General features: G+C 33.7%; 1 protein-coding gene across 2 annotated transcripts in view; it reads left to right on the forward strand.

The window, feature by feature from the left end:
* LOC118198867 (uncharacterized) overlaps positions 1 to 17,291 on the forward strand; it is a 120,287-nt gene that overhangs the window by 77,971 nt on the left and 25,025 nt on the right. For both annotated transcript variants that reach the window (XM_085810797.1, XM_085810798.1), the window contains exon 5: positions 7,551 to 7,608. In XM_085810797.1, coding sequence (XP_085666923.1) covers positions 7,551 to 7,608 — 58 coding nt within the window. The remainder of the gene's footprint in view (positions 1 to 7,550; positions 7,609 to 17,291) is intronic.

Below are 17,291 nucleotides of genomic sequence, written 5' to 3' on the forward strand. Positions count from 1 at the left end.
AATTTACAGCCAATCCCTTTTGTGTCACTGGGTGGATACTCTGTGGCAATCTAATGTTCGACTGCATGCACAGCCAATCCACATCATGTGGTTTATGTAAAAACTGCTAGTGCGGCAGTGAACTCTCTCACTTCGCCCATAGCTGGAGCATAGGATATTTGAATTTTAGTTTAGTAGATTTTGTTATTTCGTTCTGTTATTTCAGTTGCGTTTAAAGTTATGGTGTGTGTGAATAAAGGTTATGTTTAAAGAAAAGGAGTCGTGTCAATTCAAGGATATACACCAAGCACATAACCACCACGCCACTATAAGTATAACACAGGGCAATAATAATATTTGGCTGCAACAATTTGACAAGTGAACTCTCATTTAAAGTTTTCAATGCAAAATGCCAAAATGAAATTAATAGCCCTCCTAGGCTAATGCCTTTCGGGCTAAAAAAAAAAAAGTTTATTCTGAATTCTGAATTTCTTAGTTGTATTCTTAATTCTGATCTTGTCCAGGCTAGGATGCACAAGTACCCCGGAGCCCATGGTCTAGAAAGCAGATATCAGGGCACTGCCGGCCATGGTGCTCTATGGCCTGTTTGTGCTGCCGAATTTAGTTTAATTCTTAATTCTGAGACAAGATGAAATGGGGCATAGAGTGTTAAGTAGACAATTTTTGTATAGATAAATTATATAATTATAAACTGTCATATTAATTGCCATTTTGTGTAAAAATTAGTAGTTTAATTTTCCTACATACAAGAGCAATTATTAGCATGTGGGAGATGAAGATAACCTTAACAGCACCTAAATAATTCACTAAAAGGTAATTCGATTATGGAGCATACTGAATGAGGGTGAAGCAGACTCACCCTGCGTCTGTGACCAGGACAGCCTCCAAAGAGCCTTAAGTTTTTAAGTATACGTATCCATATGCAGGAATATATTAAAAAAAAAAAAAAAAAAAAAAAAAAAAAAAAAAAAAAAATACAAAGCTAGAAAGTGGTCTGTATTGGAAATCCTTTATTGTTGAAATGTACTTCCAAGAATCAGTCTGAATTTACATTTAGGGCACAACAGCGGCCAAGCTGTAACGTTGCTGAACAGTGGTAGTTCAACCTGGGATTGAATCCTGGCAAACGGGCTGGTTGCATGGTTGGTTTTCATGGTTTCCCCATGTGTAACATATAAAATAAAGTAGTTTTCTTTAAAAAGGCCTCCATTAAGGCATCACTGTCAATAGGATAGTCCTCGAGTTGCTTTTCCTCAATAAGATTACTTACATTTAACACTAAAGTGACTTTACCTAAACTTACATTTGACACTAAAGACTTTTTTCGCAGTATTTGTTTCAGTTTTTTGTGAGAGAAGCTTTTCAAAGTCACTTAAAAATTGCCTTTGATCAACAATGAGCCCAGCAAGATTTAATGATTTGGGAGACCTTTTCATTGAAAATCCAGTAGATAAAAAACATTAATTCTGATGAAACCATTAAAAAAAAAGAAGAAAGAAAAGAAAAGAAAAACCAAGCCAAATGCTTATGAAGAAGCGGTTTCAAATTTTTTGATTGATGGAAAAATTAAAAAAAAAATCTTTTAATCATAAAAAATGGCAGATTAAAATGTGTTTTTATATATGTATTTGTCTGCTAGATGTAAGTTGTTTTTCCTGTAATATTAAGATTTTTTTGTTTACCAATTAACTATTTAATTTTAATAAATATATGCTAATTTTATATTTGCTTTGACATTTTTATGGTGACAATTCCAGTAAGGGAGGGGCCAGGGATATTTCAGCCCCACAGCTCGAAAGCTGTGGGTCTGCCACTGAGTGATCCTTTTATTCTCCTTTTAAGTTTAGAAATGGGAAAAGAAGGATTTAATTTCTGCAGAGTTATGAATGTTGCCCATTAGCATTTAAGTTTATGATTAAAAAGTTAGGCAGGGTTAGATAGACAGGTTAGACAAGGTTGCTGATGCTTTTTTCTACTAGAAGCTACTACGGTACCACTAATTTGATCATTAGATAGGGTTTGTTCCTTTGCAATGCGAGTCAACCCCAGCCACAGGAATGTCCAGTTTAGTGGTCCTGTCGTTTCATCCCATTTCCCAAACTTGAATATGTAGGGGGGACTATCAAGTATGGTGGTTATGGGAACTTGTTTCGAAGTTCTTTATATTAAGGATCCAGTTTTTTCCTATCTTTGTCTTTTCATTCTGGCTGTTTCAGAATTTATGAAAACATCAGTCATAAATTGTAAATTGAGCTTAGTGCTGCTGTGGAATAGTCTGTATTTGTGCAAGGTTTAAGAATTACTATTTAGTTTTACAGTAGTGTGGAGATAGTTTGCAAAGGTTTGTACTTGTTAACCAGCTCAGTACGTATGTGCATCAACAGGTGAACATTACCTCACGGCGGGGTGTGTCATATGTGAATCACCATTTAATTCACTCTACCGGCCGGCCATACCATATTTGACTTTTTTTTAGATAGAACGTTTAATTAATATTTTTTGTTGCTGCTAGATGTAGTTGTATGCCTGTTATGGGGAAATATATTGAAAGTTAAGTATGTTTATTATCTGTCTATGAGAAGAATAGCTCCCGCCACAGTGTCTGGCGGATGGCGGTCGTGACAGCAACAGGACTAGTATATTTCAAATAGGGGCGAGCCAAGGGTTGCTTTATTGTTATTTTGTTTTTGGTGACTGTTGGCTGAGGGGAAAAGACACATCTATTGAAAATGGGTCAAGGCTTGTTTCTACAACAACAGACAGCTGTAGACTAACTGGCGAAAGGTTTTTTTTTTTTTTTTTTTTTTTTTTTTTTTATGATAGACAGACTGTACCTTCATTCCTATGCAATAATTTTTATTTTTGGTATTTTGTTTCGGAATGAGAGTGAGATTCATGGGTGGGTGTTGAGCAATTGCGTCATTTGATATAAACAAATGCACGTGTTCTCGCTGCATTGAGGTACTTTTTATTTTTATTTTTGCAATATGGTGGGATAGACGTTCTATCATTAGAGATTTTTTTTTATTACTCTTATATTTTTACTTTTTTTTGTATGATTTACACATGTGCGTAATGCGTTTAATGCTATGCATGCATATTTAGCACAAAAAACGAAGCAACTTAAACTGAAAGAAATGTTTAATAAAGTAAACAAATAAATATTAAGCCTTTTTTTGGTTAATTTTGATACCCTTTAGATCATAATTGCTCTTTATTTCATAAATTATGGTTTCATATTTTTAATTGTATAATTTCTGCATGCCATCTTACCAGATTTAAATTGATGATCCGGAAAAACCCTTAATCCGGAATTGCCGAAGTCTCGACGAGTCTGGATTATGGACTTCGTACTGTATTATTCTAGAATGAGTATTTTATAAAATTTTTAAGGAAAATATAATAATAAAGGCTTAAAATTAATTCTGACGACTACCTGAATGTTCTTCTCATAATGTACCCAAGTTGGAAGAATTGGATGACAAATTTCATTTATACGATTTTTTTTCCAAAGTTAGGCTTAGCAGCGTAAATTGCCCGTCTCCACAGGACGACGCATCTGGTTAATGCGCCGTCCCAAGAGAACACTTCGGTAACAAAGGTGCCCGTCGTGAACGGGTTAATAAGATGAGAACAATCATTACGTGGATGAATTTTAAAATTTATGGGAGTTTTTTCTCTAAATGCATTGAGGAAGGGGGAAATTATGTGAATATTTTTTTTAATTTTCAGAATCTGGTGCTATAAAGCTAAGGGAGGGATGCAGCGTTTTAACTGAATTGTTTTTTTCCACGACTGTTTAGAATCAACTGTCTTCTCTCCTAAATCAGTTTAAATTTCAGCTAAAGCAAAGTGTAGTTTTGTCAAAAAATGAGGAAATTTTTTCATAAAACGTTGTAACTATTAGAAATAAAGTAATACACAGAGAACTGCAAATCCTTATGTTCATTTAACCCCTTCGCGCCGACTGTCATGTATACGTGCCAGCAACAAACGCACTTATCTACCAGCCGACACGCAGGCGTGCCAGAGCATTGTTGCGTTTTCTACCGAATGTCACATATTTGTGCCAGTACCTTGGAACGTTTTTCAAACTATAATTTCTGCCACAAGATGGCACTGTATGCCCATATGGTTTCAGATACATGTACATTAGACTTTCTACTCGAAATGAGAGAAGCATGACTCACATACACGTGTTTTTGATTATATAAACAAACGGGGAACTAAATGTTTCCGAATGGCGTGATTTATGACGTCTCTTTAAATCGCATTTTATTCGCACATGGTAGTTGTTTATTGTAAGTAGAAGTTTTATATGCGCTAAAGCGTTGAGCATTTCGGTTTACAGTTCAGTTTTTAGAAAATAATTAGATCTTGTTAGACGTGATTTTTTTCTGTTTTTACCGTTTCAATGTCGAAGCGTCGAAAATGTTTAACAGAGCATGAAATAGCAGAAATGATGCAAAATATTTCAGATGTTGATTCTGAAATTCTGATATTCTGATATTGATTCTGAAAGATTAACTGAAAGACATTTTCCAAAACTTTGTTCAGAAGAGACTGATAAGAAAATGAGACGACGATGCTTCGTTTGTTCACATTCCCGGAAAAATCCTCCAAAACGGCAAATGAGTTATTACGAGTTCAAGGAATGTAACGTAGGACTGTGTGTAGACCCTGTTTTAAAATTTTTCATACGAAAAGAGAATTTTAAGTAATATATTTAGTTTTCAGATGTATAATGTTAAAAGTCATAAAATGGTGAGTAATTAAAATAAAATGTGTAAAATATGCATTTAGACAAGAAATACGGTAATTAAAGTATATATATAAAAATATCTATAAAGCATAAGCCGTTTAAATACTCTATAAAGCATTATTAAACAATGCGTTGATACTTCGGAAATTTCGTGGATTTAGGCTTAGTAGCAAAAAAGACCCCGGCCCTGGAGAGACGCTCGCGGAAGACACTGCCGGCCCCCGCGATAAGCGCGCGTTTTCGCTACCCGGCTCGAAGGGGTTAAGAAGCATGTAGTATTCAATTGGAGGAGGAGTAGATTAACATAAATGGGAATTTGAAAATTTACAATTCTGATTATATTGGAGACATAACATCATTCTGAATGCAAATTTTATCATGAAGTTCGCCGTTGGCAGTCAAAAACTCAGTATATATTATTTTTTTTTATTATCAATAGAATATTAGTACCTAATTTCACTATTATTCTGTATTTCTAGATGAGTAGATTCATATACATTTCTGTTAAGAAAAATTGAGAGTTCAAGATTACAAGACTTTCCTTGTAAAAGAGAAAGAATTCAGTACATGACATTTATAGCCATTGGTAGCCTTTGTCTGTTGCAAGGACATAGTTAAAGAAACCTAACTAAATAAATTGCGACAAATTTAATGTTTAATTTAAAGGAACATAAATACCATAAATTCTATTAGTTATGTGTGTGAAGGAATTCAGTACATTAAGTAAGGATCACTGTACCATTTATCCACTATATGGTAATTACAATAATCATAAAAAATATACGCAATCTCTTTATTGAGGTATTTCTACTTAAGACTGATTTAAATAATTAGAAAAAAAAATTTAGGGTTAATTTAAATATTTGAAAGGGTTATAAGTGGACACGTTAAAAGAACACACATATACACTTATATATATGTATATACACACACACACATATATGCTGTGATTTAGAATGTCTTAAAAGACAAATAATGCAGCATTCTGTAGAAATACTTAGTCATGATGATACATTGTAGGTGCAGAATGAAGAAGTTGCTGAATTAATAATATTCCTTTTTATTTTGGTTGACACACATTTTTAAGCCAGCATAAATAACTGAGCGCAACAGTTGCTGTTTCTGAAAAGCTAAATGAGTACCAGTATATTTATAAAATATAATTTTGAAGATAGAGCAGAAGTTTAGCTAGCAACAGAAGCAGAAAGAAAACATGTCATGTTCCAGTAAGTTAAAAAAGAATTCGGTTTTAGTTCACAATTTTGAATTTCAGTTTTGAATTATCTGCTTCACTACCATTATATGAAAAGGATGGAGAAGGGAAGTAGCCAAATCAAAATAGAATGAAGGGACTACTGAAAATTAAAGTTAGTATTTTTCTTTGCATATTTTTGATATATATGTAACAAGAATCGTTCTACATGTGTATATATATATATAATTTATATATATATATATATATATATATATATAATTTAAAGTAAAGTAGAAAGAACAAATGATCAAAGACCTATGTGTTAAACAATTTTGTGCATTGTGCTGCAAAATTAAGGAAATTAGAAGATAAATTTTAGTACGCACGCTAAAAAGTTGCTAAAATACTGTGGTTCCGTGAAAACTTTAACATAAGCAAATTTAGTAGCAATGAAGTGTGTTAAAAGAGAAAAATACAACATATGATTATTTACAAGTAAAAATTAACAATAAGCTATATGTTAAGCTATACTTAAAACATAGTAAAAGTACTAACTAATTTATTAATATTGCGTATACACACGCACACACTTGTGTGTGCGTATGTAAGAACTTGGAGGAAGCTTGTTATAATAACTTGGCATGTTAGATAGATGCATAAACTAGAAATTTGCAGATGTGGTCAAATTTGATTATTTCCTTTAATTGAACACACTCAGCGTTACAGCATCCTGTTCTTAAAGAATGTTTCACATCTCGGATTGTCTTGAAAAAAAAATTTTTTTTGAAGACAACAACATGCTCCTGTTGCGAAGCGGAAGAGTTCAAAGAGAGGCAAACAAAAAGAGCATGCAAAGAAAAGACACTGTAGACTTTTATACCAAGGCATGATTATGTTTCACATTACCTTATAAGAATGTTTACATTAAGCAAATTAGTACTCAGATGATCATTAATAATTAAGATTAATTAATGATTAAGATTTCATCACATTCCTAGAATAATTGCTCAGTAGAGATCAGATGACAGATCACTTTTCAGAAGTACAGGAAGTAAAGATTGTACTGGAAAAAATATTGCTGTGCTACTTTTAGAATGAAGAGGGAAGCATGCTCAAATTTCGCTATTGTCAATTTATTATTAGAAAGGTAGATGTTTAATATTAGGAATTTATTATTAGAAAGGTAGATGTTAATAAGGTAGATGTGTATATTATAGTATATTGTATCAGCTAATTAATTAATTTTATGTTACATACGTAGAAAATTTGTAAACCAAAATTCTAACTTTAAACTTTAATAATCCCTTAATTCTCAATTTTAATTTGGAATTAATTAAATCACTGACATTAATACAGAAATCTAGTATGTGATTTCAATATAAAGCATGCTGGTTTAGTCAGTGAAGATATGATAATTATATTTCTTTTTTTTGGGGGGGGGGAGGAATATAATGCCTTTTTTAATTAGTTGGCTGAAAATAAAGTATGAAATAAGTAAATTAAGATAATGGCTGTTATATTAAGCATACACTTATTTTTTTTTCTTATTTAATTTAATTTTAAATTTCTCAGTTTTGTTATCAATTATTATAGGACCAAAGCCCAGGAATATCATTTCAGACGAAATAAACGTAAAGTCAAGAGCCTGGATGTAAGTTAAAATTTTTTGGTGTGTTATACTGTTAAATATCTTTTATTAAAGTTTTGTATGTTAATAATTTTGTTAATTTTTTGTAAAACTAAATATAACTTGCTGATGTTGTTATATAGAGCATTGATAATACGAGGGCCATCCAGGAAGTAGATTACATTTCCGTCTGTGTCCGCTAGGGGCGGGGCTAGCGCGGCCATCTTGGGGTCAGAGCGTTGCGCAGCTCAGTCTGCATCTAGCCGTGCTAGTGAGAGGTTCGTGCTGTGCTCCGTTCAGATACTGTGATGGTTTGAAATGTCTGCGTTAATTGAAAATCCCGCGAGCTGCGAGGTGTGCTCAGTAATAAGGTTTCTGACTGCAAAAAACTGTAAACCGATAGAAATCTATCGGCAGCTTCGTGAAGTGTATGGGGACAACATTATCACTGAAGGTGGAGTGCGTCAGTGGGTCATAAGATTTCAAAATGGCCGAACCAATGTTCACGACGAAGATCGAAGTGGGAGACCCAGCATAGTGACCGCCGAACTTCTCGAAAAAGTCGATGCTAAAGTCCGTGAAAATCGAAATTTCACAATAATGGAACTTTCTTTGAGTTTTCCACAAATTTCGTGAAGTTTGTTGCACGAAATCATCAGCGAAAAGCTTGGTTACCACAAGTTTTGTGCAAGATGGATTCCAAAAATCTTGACAGAGGACCACAAAAATCAGCGAATGGCTGCAGCGTTGAACTTTTTGGATGCTTACCATAATAATGATAAAGTAAAGATGGTGACTCTTTACTCGATCGCATTGTTACTGGTGACGAAACATGGGTGAAACATGTGAACTGTGAAACGAAATTGCAATCAATGCAGTGGGGGCACACAAGTTCTCCCCAAAAACCCAAGAAATGCATGCAAACAATGTCGGCAAGGAAGATGATGGCGACTGTTTTTTGGGACAGAAAAGGTGTAATTTTGGTGGACTTCCTGGAAAGAGGCACTACAATAAACTCTCAAAGGTATTGCCAAACTTTCCAAAAACTCAGAAGAGCAATTCAAAACAAGCGCAGAGGAATGTTGAGCTCTAAGATCTTGTTGATTCACGACAACGCCCGGCCCCACACGGCAAATGTCACTCGTAAAGTTCTTGAATCTTTTAAGTGGGAGTTGTTTCCTCATCCGCCGTACAGTCCCGACCTGGCACCGAGCGACTTCCACCTATTCCCAGCAATGAAGAAGTGGCTGGCTATGCAGCGTTTTGATGACGACGCACAGCTGCAAGAAGAGGTAACGAAGTGGTTGAAGGCGCAGGCGGCCGAATTTTTCGACGAAGGAATTTCCAAGCTCGTACATCGCTACGATAAATGCCTTAATTTGTATGGTGACTATGTAGAAAAGTAGTATTTGAGTGTGGCTTTCATCTGTATATAATAAAATTTGTTTCCTATACTTTGTTTATTTTTTTATTCCAAAACGTAATCTACTTTCTGGATAGCCCTCGTAGTTACATTAGTTTAAAATTAAGATGAAATTCAACATATTGAATTGACATTGGATTCATTTTATAGGATATGCAATTTTGAGGAACAGTTCTTTTTTTTAAATTTTTGTAAAATCAACATCTATGTATTGTTGAATTTTGCTTTAATTTAAATCATTGCAGGTCAGTGAAAATACCTTTGAATACATCTAACTTACACTCTGTTTTTGGTCTGTGTTTAATTATGTTCTTATTCTAGGATGTGAAAATTTTCTTTCTTTGCTTCAGAATTTTAATGCATTCATAAAATATAAGACAGAAAACTAATTTCCATGAACAAACTACTTCCAAGTAATTTTGTGTATCCTTGCTTTTTAGTTTGTTTATTTTGTACGTTTCATAATCAAGTTTGCTAAGGTTTCCAAATAGCCACAAAAATCTGTAATATATATTTATTTTTATCTTTATTCCTTGGGAGGGGTAGTGTTATGAAATGCCCAGCAGTGGTAAGATAGCTTCCCCGCAAAGCAGGGGTAGGGTTGCCAGAAAGTGCCAAAGAAATGCAGGGTTGCCAGATTTGGAGCAAAATTGCTCATTTGGCGATATGCTATAGATGGAGTGAGAACAAATTCTTACTGGTTTTCCTGAGGATGTTCTCAAATGGTCAAAAGCGATATATACCCTGCCTGTACATAGAGTATATTGAGTTCAGGGAGAATATGTAAAATTTAGTAGTAGTGTCTTGAGTTCAAAGATACCTCGAGAGCGATTGACTGAGTTGGGAGCTGCACTTTACTGCTTAGATTAATCGAAGATTTCTTTCCTTCTGTATCAGATAGCAAGAGAAGGATTGTTTATTGATCCAAGCATTTGAAAACTCATGCTAAATGACAGCTATGAGAATGTTAATCAGAAACTAAAATGAATCTTGGTTGACTAGTAAAGCCATAATATATAAAAGCACAATTCATTAAGATTGAAAAAGATTTTAAAAAATTAGCTTTGACACATATCTTTCAATTCTTTTGTCACCTTCATTTATTTCATTTCTAGTAATAGGGCACTTATTACTAAAACTGTTCAGTATTATTTGTACAGATATCTATTAATATATAGTGAAATGCAGCAGTTTTCGCTGATTTCTATTGTTCTCTTAAGAGAGATATAGCCGAAAAATGATATAAACATAAACAAATACTAGCTTAAATGCACTTAAAATGTGTTCTAACTGGATGTTAAAATTAATGTAAAATATTTATTTAGGCAATTTTTCACAAAAATCTTCATGTACATGAAATTGCCATCTTTTTCACATATGAGTAGGGACTAGAGTGTTGTTTTGAGGTCGCTGGTTAGATTCTATACTAAAACAACTTACAACAACAACAACAACAATTTTATTTCGTAGACTGTATCATAACTAAAAATTCTAAATCGAAAATGATAAATTCCCGACCATGCGGGATCAAAACATGTATGCTACGCTAGAAGTTCAAATCTTAACAAACTAAAATTGCGCAGAAACAATGCGCTGTACATAACTTTGAAGTTGCGCAGAACCAATAAGCTGTACATAACTTATATTGCCGCGTAGGAGGCAACATACCGCCCCACGTTGCAATATCTATGATATGCAAACTAAATCTAAGTATACAATTCAATATCAAAAACTAACAATTCAGCTATTCAGTTTTTTTTTTAAGCATTAACAAAAGACAAATTAACAAAAGTTAGTAAATAATTTACAGAATGAAATAAACAATTCAAAAAATTCCATAAAGTTTGAACATTTGCAAATTTTTTCAATAATTATGGTAAGTATATCAACATTTCAAACAGTAAAAAAAATTGACATTTTTCATTAAAATTACCAAAATATAAGTATAATAAAGAACAATGTATATTTTATTAACAATAGAAATTAATCCTTGAAGTTATCTTCAATAGGCAATAAACAAATTTTTGATATTGGCCTTTTAATTGGACCAAACTTTGTGTTAATGACTGCTACTCGTATCTTACCATCTTTACCAGGAATTGTCTGATCAATTCTTCCTAGTAACCATTTAAATGGAGGTAACTGATCATCTTTAATAATAACCATTGTATTTTTCTTTATATTGTCCTTTGAAAAATACCATTTCTTTCGTTGTTGCAAGTGATTAAGATAGTCAGTTATCCATTGTTTCCATATAATCTGTATCATTTTAGTTAATTTTTGCCATCTTGACAATCTACTTTCTGACAAGTCCAAAATTTTAGGTTCTACAATTGAGTTTATGGGTCTGCTTATTAAAAAGTAACCTGGCGTCAAGGGTTCGTAATCTGAAGGTTCAGATGATAAAGGAGAAAGAGGTCTCGAATTTAGTATTCCTTCAATTTGATCAATTACGGTTAAAAATTCTTCATATGTTAGTTTTGCATCGGAAATAGTTCTTTTAAGATGAAATTTAAAAGATTTGATTCCCGCCTCCCAAATTCCACCAAAATTGGGGGAACGAGGAAGAATAAATTTCTAAGAGATATTTTCAGATGCCAAATACTTACCCAAAACTTCATCAGGGACAGTAACTAAAGAAGCAAGTTTCTTTAACTGTTTGTGAGCTCCTACAAAGTCAGTTGCATTGTCACTAAACAGACATGAGCTTTTACCTCTACGCGAAAAAAATCGTTTTAAACATGCAATAAAGGCTTCAGATGTTAAGTCAAATACTATTTCTAAATGAATCGCTTTTGTAACTAAGCAAACAAAGATTGCTATATAAACTTTATGTAAACTACCTTTCCTTTGATTTCTGTATTTGATTAGAAAAGGGCCTGCAAAATCTATCCCTGTGTTATGAAAGGTTAGATTTGGATTTACACGTTCTGGAGGTAAATCGGCCATTAATTGGTCTGAAATGATAGGTTTATGACGAAAACAAATTAAGCATTCTTGAACTGTTTTTCTAGCTAAGTCCTTGCCACCAGTGGGCCAAAACTTTCCCTAACAAAATGTAACAATGCTTGAGGACCAGCATGAAAATTTTTCAAATGATATTGAATAAATATTAGCTTGGTAAGCTTATGATTTTTTGGCAATAAAATTTGATGTTTAGAATCATAATTAATTGTGGCATAAGTTAAGCGACCGCCCACACGTAATATATCTTTTCCATCTAAAAATGGATTTAAAGTTTTTACCTGACTTTTGATTACTCTCTGATCTTGAAGTGATTTAATCTCCTCTGCAAATTCTATTACCTGAACCATTTTTATCAAGTGCATTTCCGCATCTTGATATTCAGTGCTACTAATGGGGCCTGTTTTCTTCACTGGACCTTTCAGATTGGACAGAAACCTGAAAATAAGACTTAAAATTCTAATTAGTTTAACATAATTATTTGTTAATTCAAAAAAGGTATTCCAAAACAAGTTTAAATTGCAGTTCAAATTACCGTAATTTCCGGAAGAAACGCCGCGGCGTTTACGTGTTGAAAACTTAAATTTTCAGCAGGTGCACCGTTTAGGTGCACTAAAAATAAAATATTTCCTATGATGGTCATTGTACATAGTTTGGATGGCCTTGTCATTGTGCATAGACTGGTGCTGTTCCCACACAAAAGACCACTCAGTTGCTTTTTGCGAATGTTATTTTGTTTACATTCTTTCCCTTGAACGGACCTACATGCCTTATTCACCCTAAACGAGATCTCAGAACAATAACATTCTTCCCCCTTTCAAATCAACATTCTCATCAGTTTGAATAGTCTCTCTCCTCTGCCATTCGATGAATCTTCCAGGACCCATCCTCTCCCCACCCCTGCCTTTTCTGCAATTTTTTTCAAAGGCGGACACGAATCCACCTGCCTCGCAATAACGAACTCTGACGTATTTCCCCTTCAGCATGAATGGATTTTTCTTGGCATTCTGCCAAATACAGATCCCATCAGTTTGGGTACAAGTACTTGTTGGATAGTTTTTAAGTAAGAAGGGAGCGAAAAATTTTTGAAAATGTCTCTAAACGGCACAGAAGCTATACATTTCTTACCTTTAATTTATTTTTGAGTTATGGTTTCATTTCATGCATTTTTCTTAACTGGTATGTCATATATCAGGACTTAGGTTGAGTTTTTGCATCTATACGGCCCACGACGATGTCACGCGCAATTTAATCTATTGCGGCGTTTACGCTGATGCGGCGTTTCTGTGTAATATTAGTTTTTTTCCTGCCATTTTTCTCGAGTGCGGCATTTACGCTGACGCGGCCTTTCTTCCAGAAATTACGGTAACATCTAAAGGTTTTTTAAGTTCATCCTGATAAGCAGGAGAATCTATGAGAGTCTTGTCAAGTTGAAATAAAGAAGCATCACTAAGTTCGTTCCGTTCAGGACCATTCCACCACATGGAAGATGTCACAAGTTCATGAGGATAAGCACCACGAAAAATCAGATCTGCCGGATTATTTGCTAATGATACGTGCTTCCAATGTTGCGGCTCTACTAGTCTTTGGATTTTGGAGACTCTATTTGCAACAAAGGTCTTCAAAAGATGAGGAGAAGTCTTCAACCATGACAGTGCTATCGTTGAATCAGTGCACAGAATGATGTCATTTAAATGCATCTTCAATGCGTTGCTAACTTTCGAAATCAGATGAGCCAATAACAAACATGCACACAGTTCCAATCTTGGAATAGATAAAGTTTTCAATGGAGCCACACGAGTTTTGCTGGCTAGTAGATGAGATGACGAGCCGTGATCTTCATCGACACAAATTAAGTAGACAATGGCACCATAAGCGGCTTCCGAAGCATCTGCATATCCAATGAGTGAAATCTTGCTTGGATGATTGGAGAGGATGCAATGATTAATTTTTATGTTTTCCACAGTCTTTAAATTTGAAACTATCTGTTGCCATTCGTGAGCAATAGTTGCAAAAAGTGGTTCATTCCAACTCAGTTTTTGAACCCATAATTTCTGTAAAAATATCTTGGCTTTGGTGATTACTGGACCAATCAGCCCTAAAGGATCATAAAGTTTGGCAATTGTCGATAAAATGTCTCTTTTAGTATATGATGATTTCTCCTCGATTGAGACTTTAAAGCTGAATTCATCCTTCTGAGAATTCCATGTAATGCCCAAAGCTTTAACCACATTATCACTTTTGGAGGAGAATGAAAGCTCAGAGCTTGTAGAAGGGCTGTCCAACAGTTCAGGAGAATTAGTGTTCCATTTGTGCAAAGTCATTCCACAACTATGATAAAGCTGTATAAGCTGATTTTTCAATTCCCTTGCTGAGTCTAAGTTTGATGAACCAGAGATGACATTATCAACATAACAGTCTGACAAGGCAGCTTCAGGATATTTATGGATTTCATCATATGCAACTTGCTTTATGCATCTAATGGCTAAAAATCGAGCACTTTTAGTACCATAAGTCACCGTTTTAAGTCTATATGTCACAGGTGAGTCGCTAAGGTTTCTCTTCCATAAGATTCGAAGTAAGTCTCTTTGGGATTCATCAACCAAAATTTGCCAGTACATTTTTTGTATATCCGCAATAACTGCAACTTGATGTTTTCTAAATCTCACAAGAATATCAAAAGTATCTTCTTGGACTGCTCTCGCTAAAGGTAAATCATTCAAACTTAATCCATTTGAGCTTGGGGCACTAGCATTAAACACAACTCTTAATTTTGTACTTGACTTCTCTGGTCTATATACTCCATGATGGGGGAGGTAATATTCAAGTTCCGGTTTTGAATTATCATCGACTCTTTCCATATGGTCCAAATTTTCATATTCTGTTATGAAATCTTGATATAAATGTTGCAATGTAGCGATTTTATTAAGACGTTTAACTAATTGATTGAGTCTAATGTTGGCTGTTTTGAATCTCCTAATTGTTCGTCTTTCATAGGCATTTTTACGATAAATCTGCTATCTTCATTTCATCTGTAAGTGTCTTTGAAATGTTGTTCACAGAATTCTTCTTGGCTAAGAATTGGCTTTTCTTCACCAATATTTTCCACTAACCAAAATTTTTCTACTAATCTATCAATATTATCAACAATACCGACAAGTCCACAATAATTCTGACAATTTTCAAAGGATGTTTTCAAAGAACCAGTAGCTATATAACCAAACACAGAATTTCTGAAAACGAGTGATTTCGTAGAAGATTTAACTTGGCCATTAATAAAAATGTCATAAAATATTTCTGCTCCTAAAAGCAGATCTATACTAGATGGAGTTGCAAATTCTGGATCAGCCAAACTTGATGTATCAGGAATATCTATATTTTCAATATTTAATTTTGTAGAAGGTACTAAATCTGTGATTTTATTTACAACTAAAAAATTTAATGAAGCAGAAAACGAGTTATTTCCATTAAAAATAGAAGCAAAAGTATGAGATATAATGTTTGAAATTTGCCCATTTAAACTAGAAACGGGAATATTTATTCTTTTGTTTTTTTAATTTGCACGCTCACAGAATTCACTTGTAAAAAAATTTGACATTGAGCCTGAATCGAGAACTGTTCTTGCTTTAACGAATTGGCCATAAATATTTCTAACCCAAACAATCACAGTTGAAAGGAGAACAGTTTTATTTTTCGAAAAAAGACATGCCGATAAGGCTTTTTCTGTTGATTTATGGCTATTCAAAACAGCCTCATTTTTGCGGTTCTCTGGGGGGGCATAGTTTCACTTTGCTTTCCCCCACTTGTTGCAGACGACATGGATCCGTCATTCCGATGAAGAAGTGAATTTTGCAAACCGAACAAAAATGTTTAGACTGACAGGAAGTTACTTTATGATTTGAATGTAAACAATTAATGCACAAAGAAAGCTTTTTAACCATTTCCTATCGTTCCATGGGATTTAATGCTAGAAATGTTTCGCATTTAAAAATTGCGTGATTATCTTTGCAAACTGGACACATAAATTTATTATTATTCGTTTTTGTCATTAACGATCGAACCTTATTTGGAGGAATGTTTTGTTTTGTTTTGCATACTTTCTAACATCTGGCATCGCTTTTGAAGAGATGTCATGAAAGAATTCCATTCACATAAATCATTACTATTTAACATTTCAAATTGCTTACGCGATTCTTTATCTATTTTATTGAGAACAATATTAATCAGCAAAGCTTCGCTTAATTTATCCATATTTAATTCCATAACTTTTAATGCTCTTAAATGTTTCTGAACTTTATCAATTAATGAGCGTAAATCTTTAGGATTTTCAGGAACTATTTTTTTCAATAGAAAGTAATTCATTGATATGAGAATTTACAACCAGTCTCTTATTATCATCTTTCTTCAAGTGCCTTAAATAAGGAAGAAAATGTATCATCTATTGTTTGTATCTGCTTTGCATCACCAATTAAACAAGATTGTAAATAAAACAATTTCTGAGAATCTGTTAATTGTCTATTAGATGAAATTAAAGCTACAAATTGGTTTTTAAATAAATTCCAGTCTTCGAAATTGCCAGAAAATTTAGGTAATGTTATTTCAGGCAATTTATAATTCAATGAATTACTTCTTGTTTCTGGGATACTATTATTTGCAGTCTTACTATATAAAGAAGTATAAAGACATTTCAGGCTTACCTGAACATTGGTAATATCCATCTCGATTTCTTCAAAAGTAGCTTCGATGTCTGATATTTCTTCATCTTTGCACACTTTGTAATAATCTAAGCGAAGTTCATCAATTTGTTTATTTAATTTGTGAACTTTTTCTTGCAATACTTCTATTTGTTCGAAACCAAAACCATCAGTTTTCCCACTGACAGACGACTTTAATTTCCTTATTTGAGTTTTAATGCCGCCACGTTTTCTGTTCAACGTAGTTATGTCTTCATTAGCCATTTTTTATTCTAATTAGCTTCGTCTCGAGGATGACCAATGTTTTGAGGTCGCTGGTTAGACTGTATACTAAAAACAACTTTACAACAACAACAACAACAATTTTATTTCGTGGACTGTATTATAACTAAAAATTCTAAATCGAAAATGATAAATTCCCGACCATACGGGATCAAAACATGTATGCTACGCTAGAAGTTCGAATCTTAACTAACTAAAATTGCGCAGAAACAATGCGCTGTACATAACTTTGAAGTTGTGCAGAACCAATACGCTGTACATAACTTATATTGCCGCGTAGAAGGCAACAAGTGTAACAAAAGAGAAAGTGTGACAGAGAAAGAAGTGCATGTTGTGTATTGTGT

This window comes from Stegodyphus dumicola, chromosome 2 (genome assembly GCF_044657685.1).
Source record: "Stegodyphus dumicola isolate Sdum_Otavi_A_Nest chromosome 2, ASM4465768v1".
Taxonomy (NCBI): Eukaryota; Metazoa; Arthropoda; class Arachnida; order Araneae; family Eresidae; genus Stegodyphus; species Stegodyphus dumicola.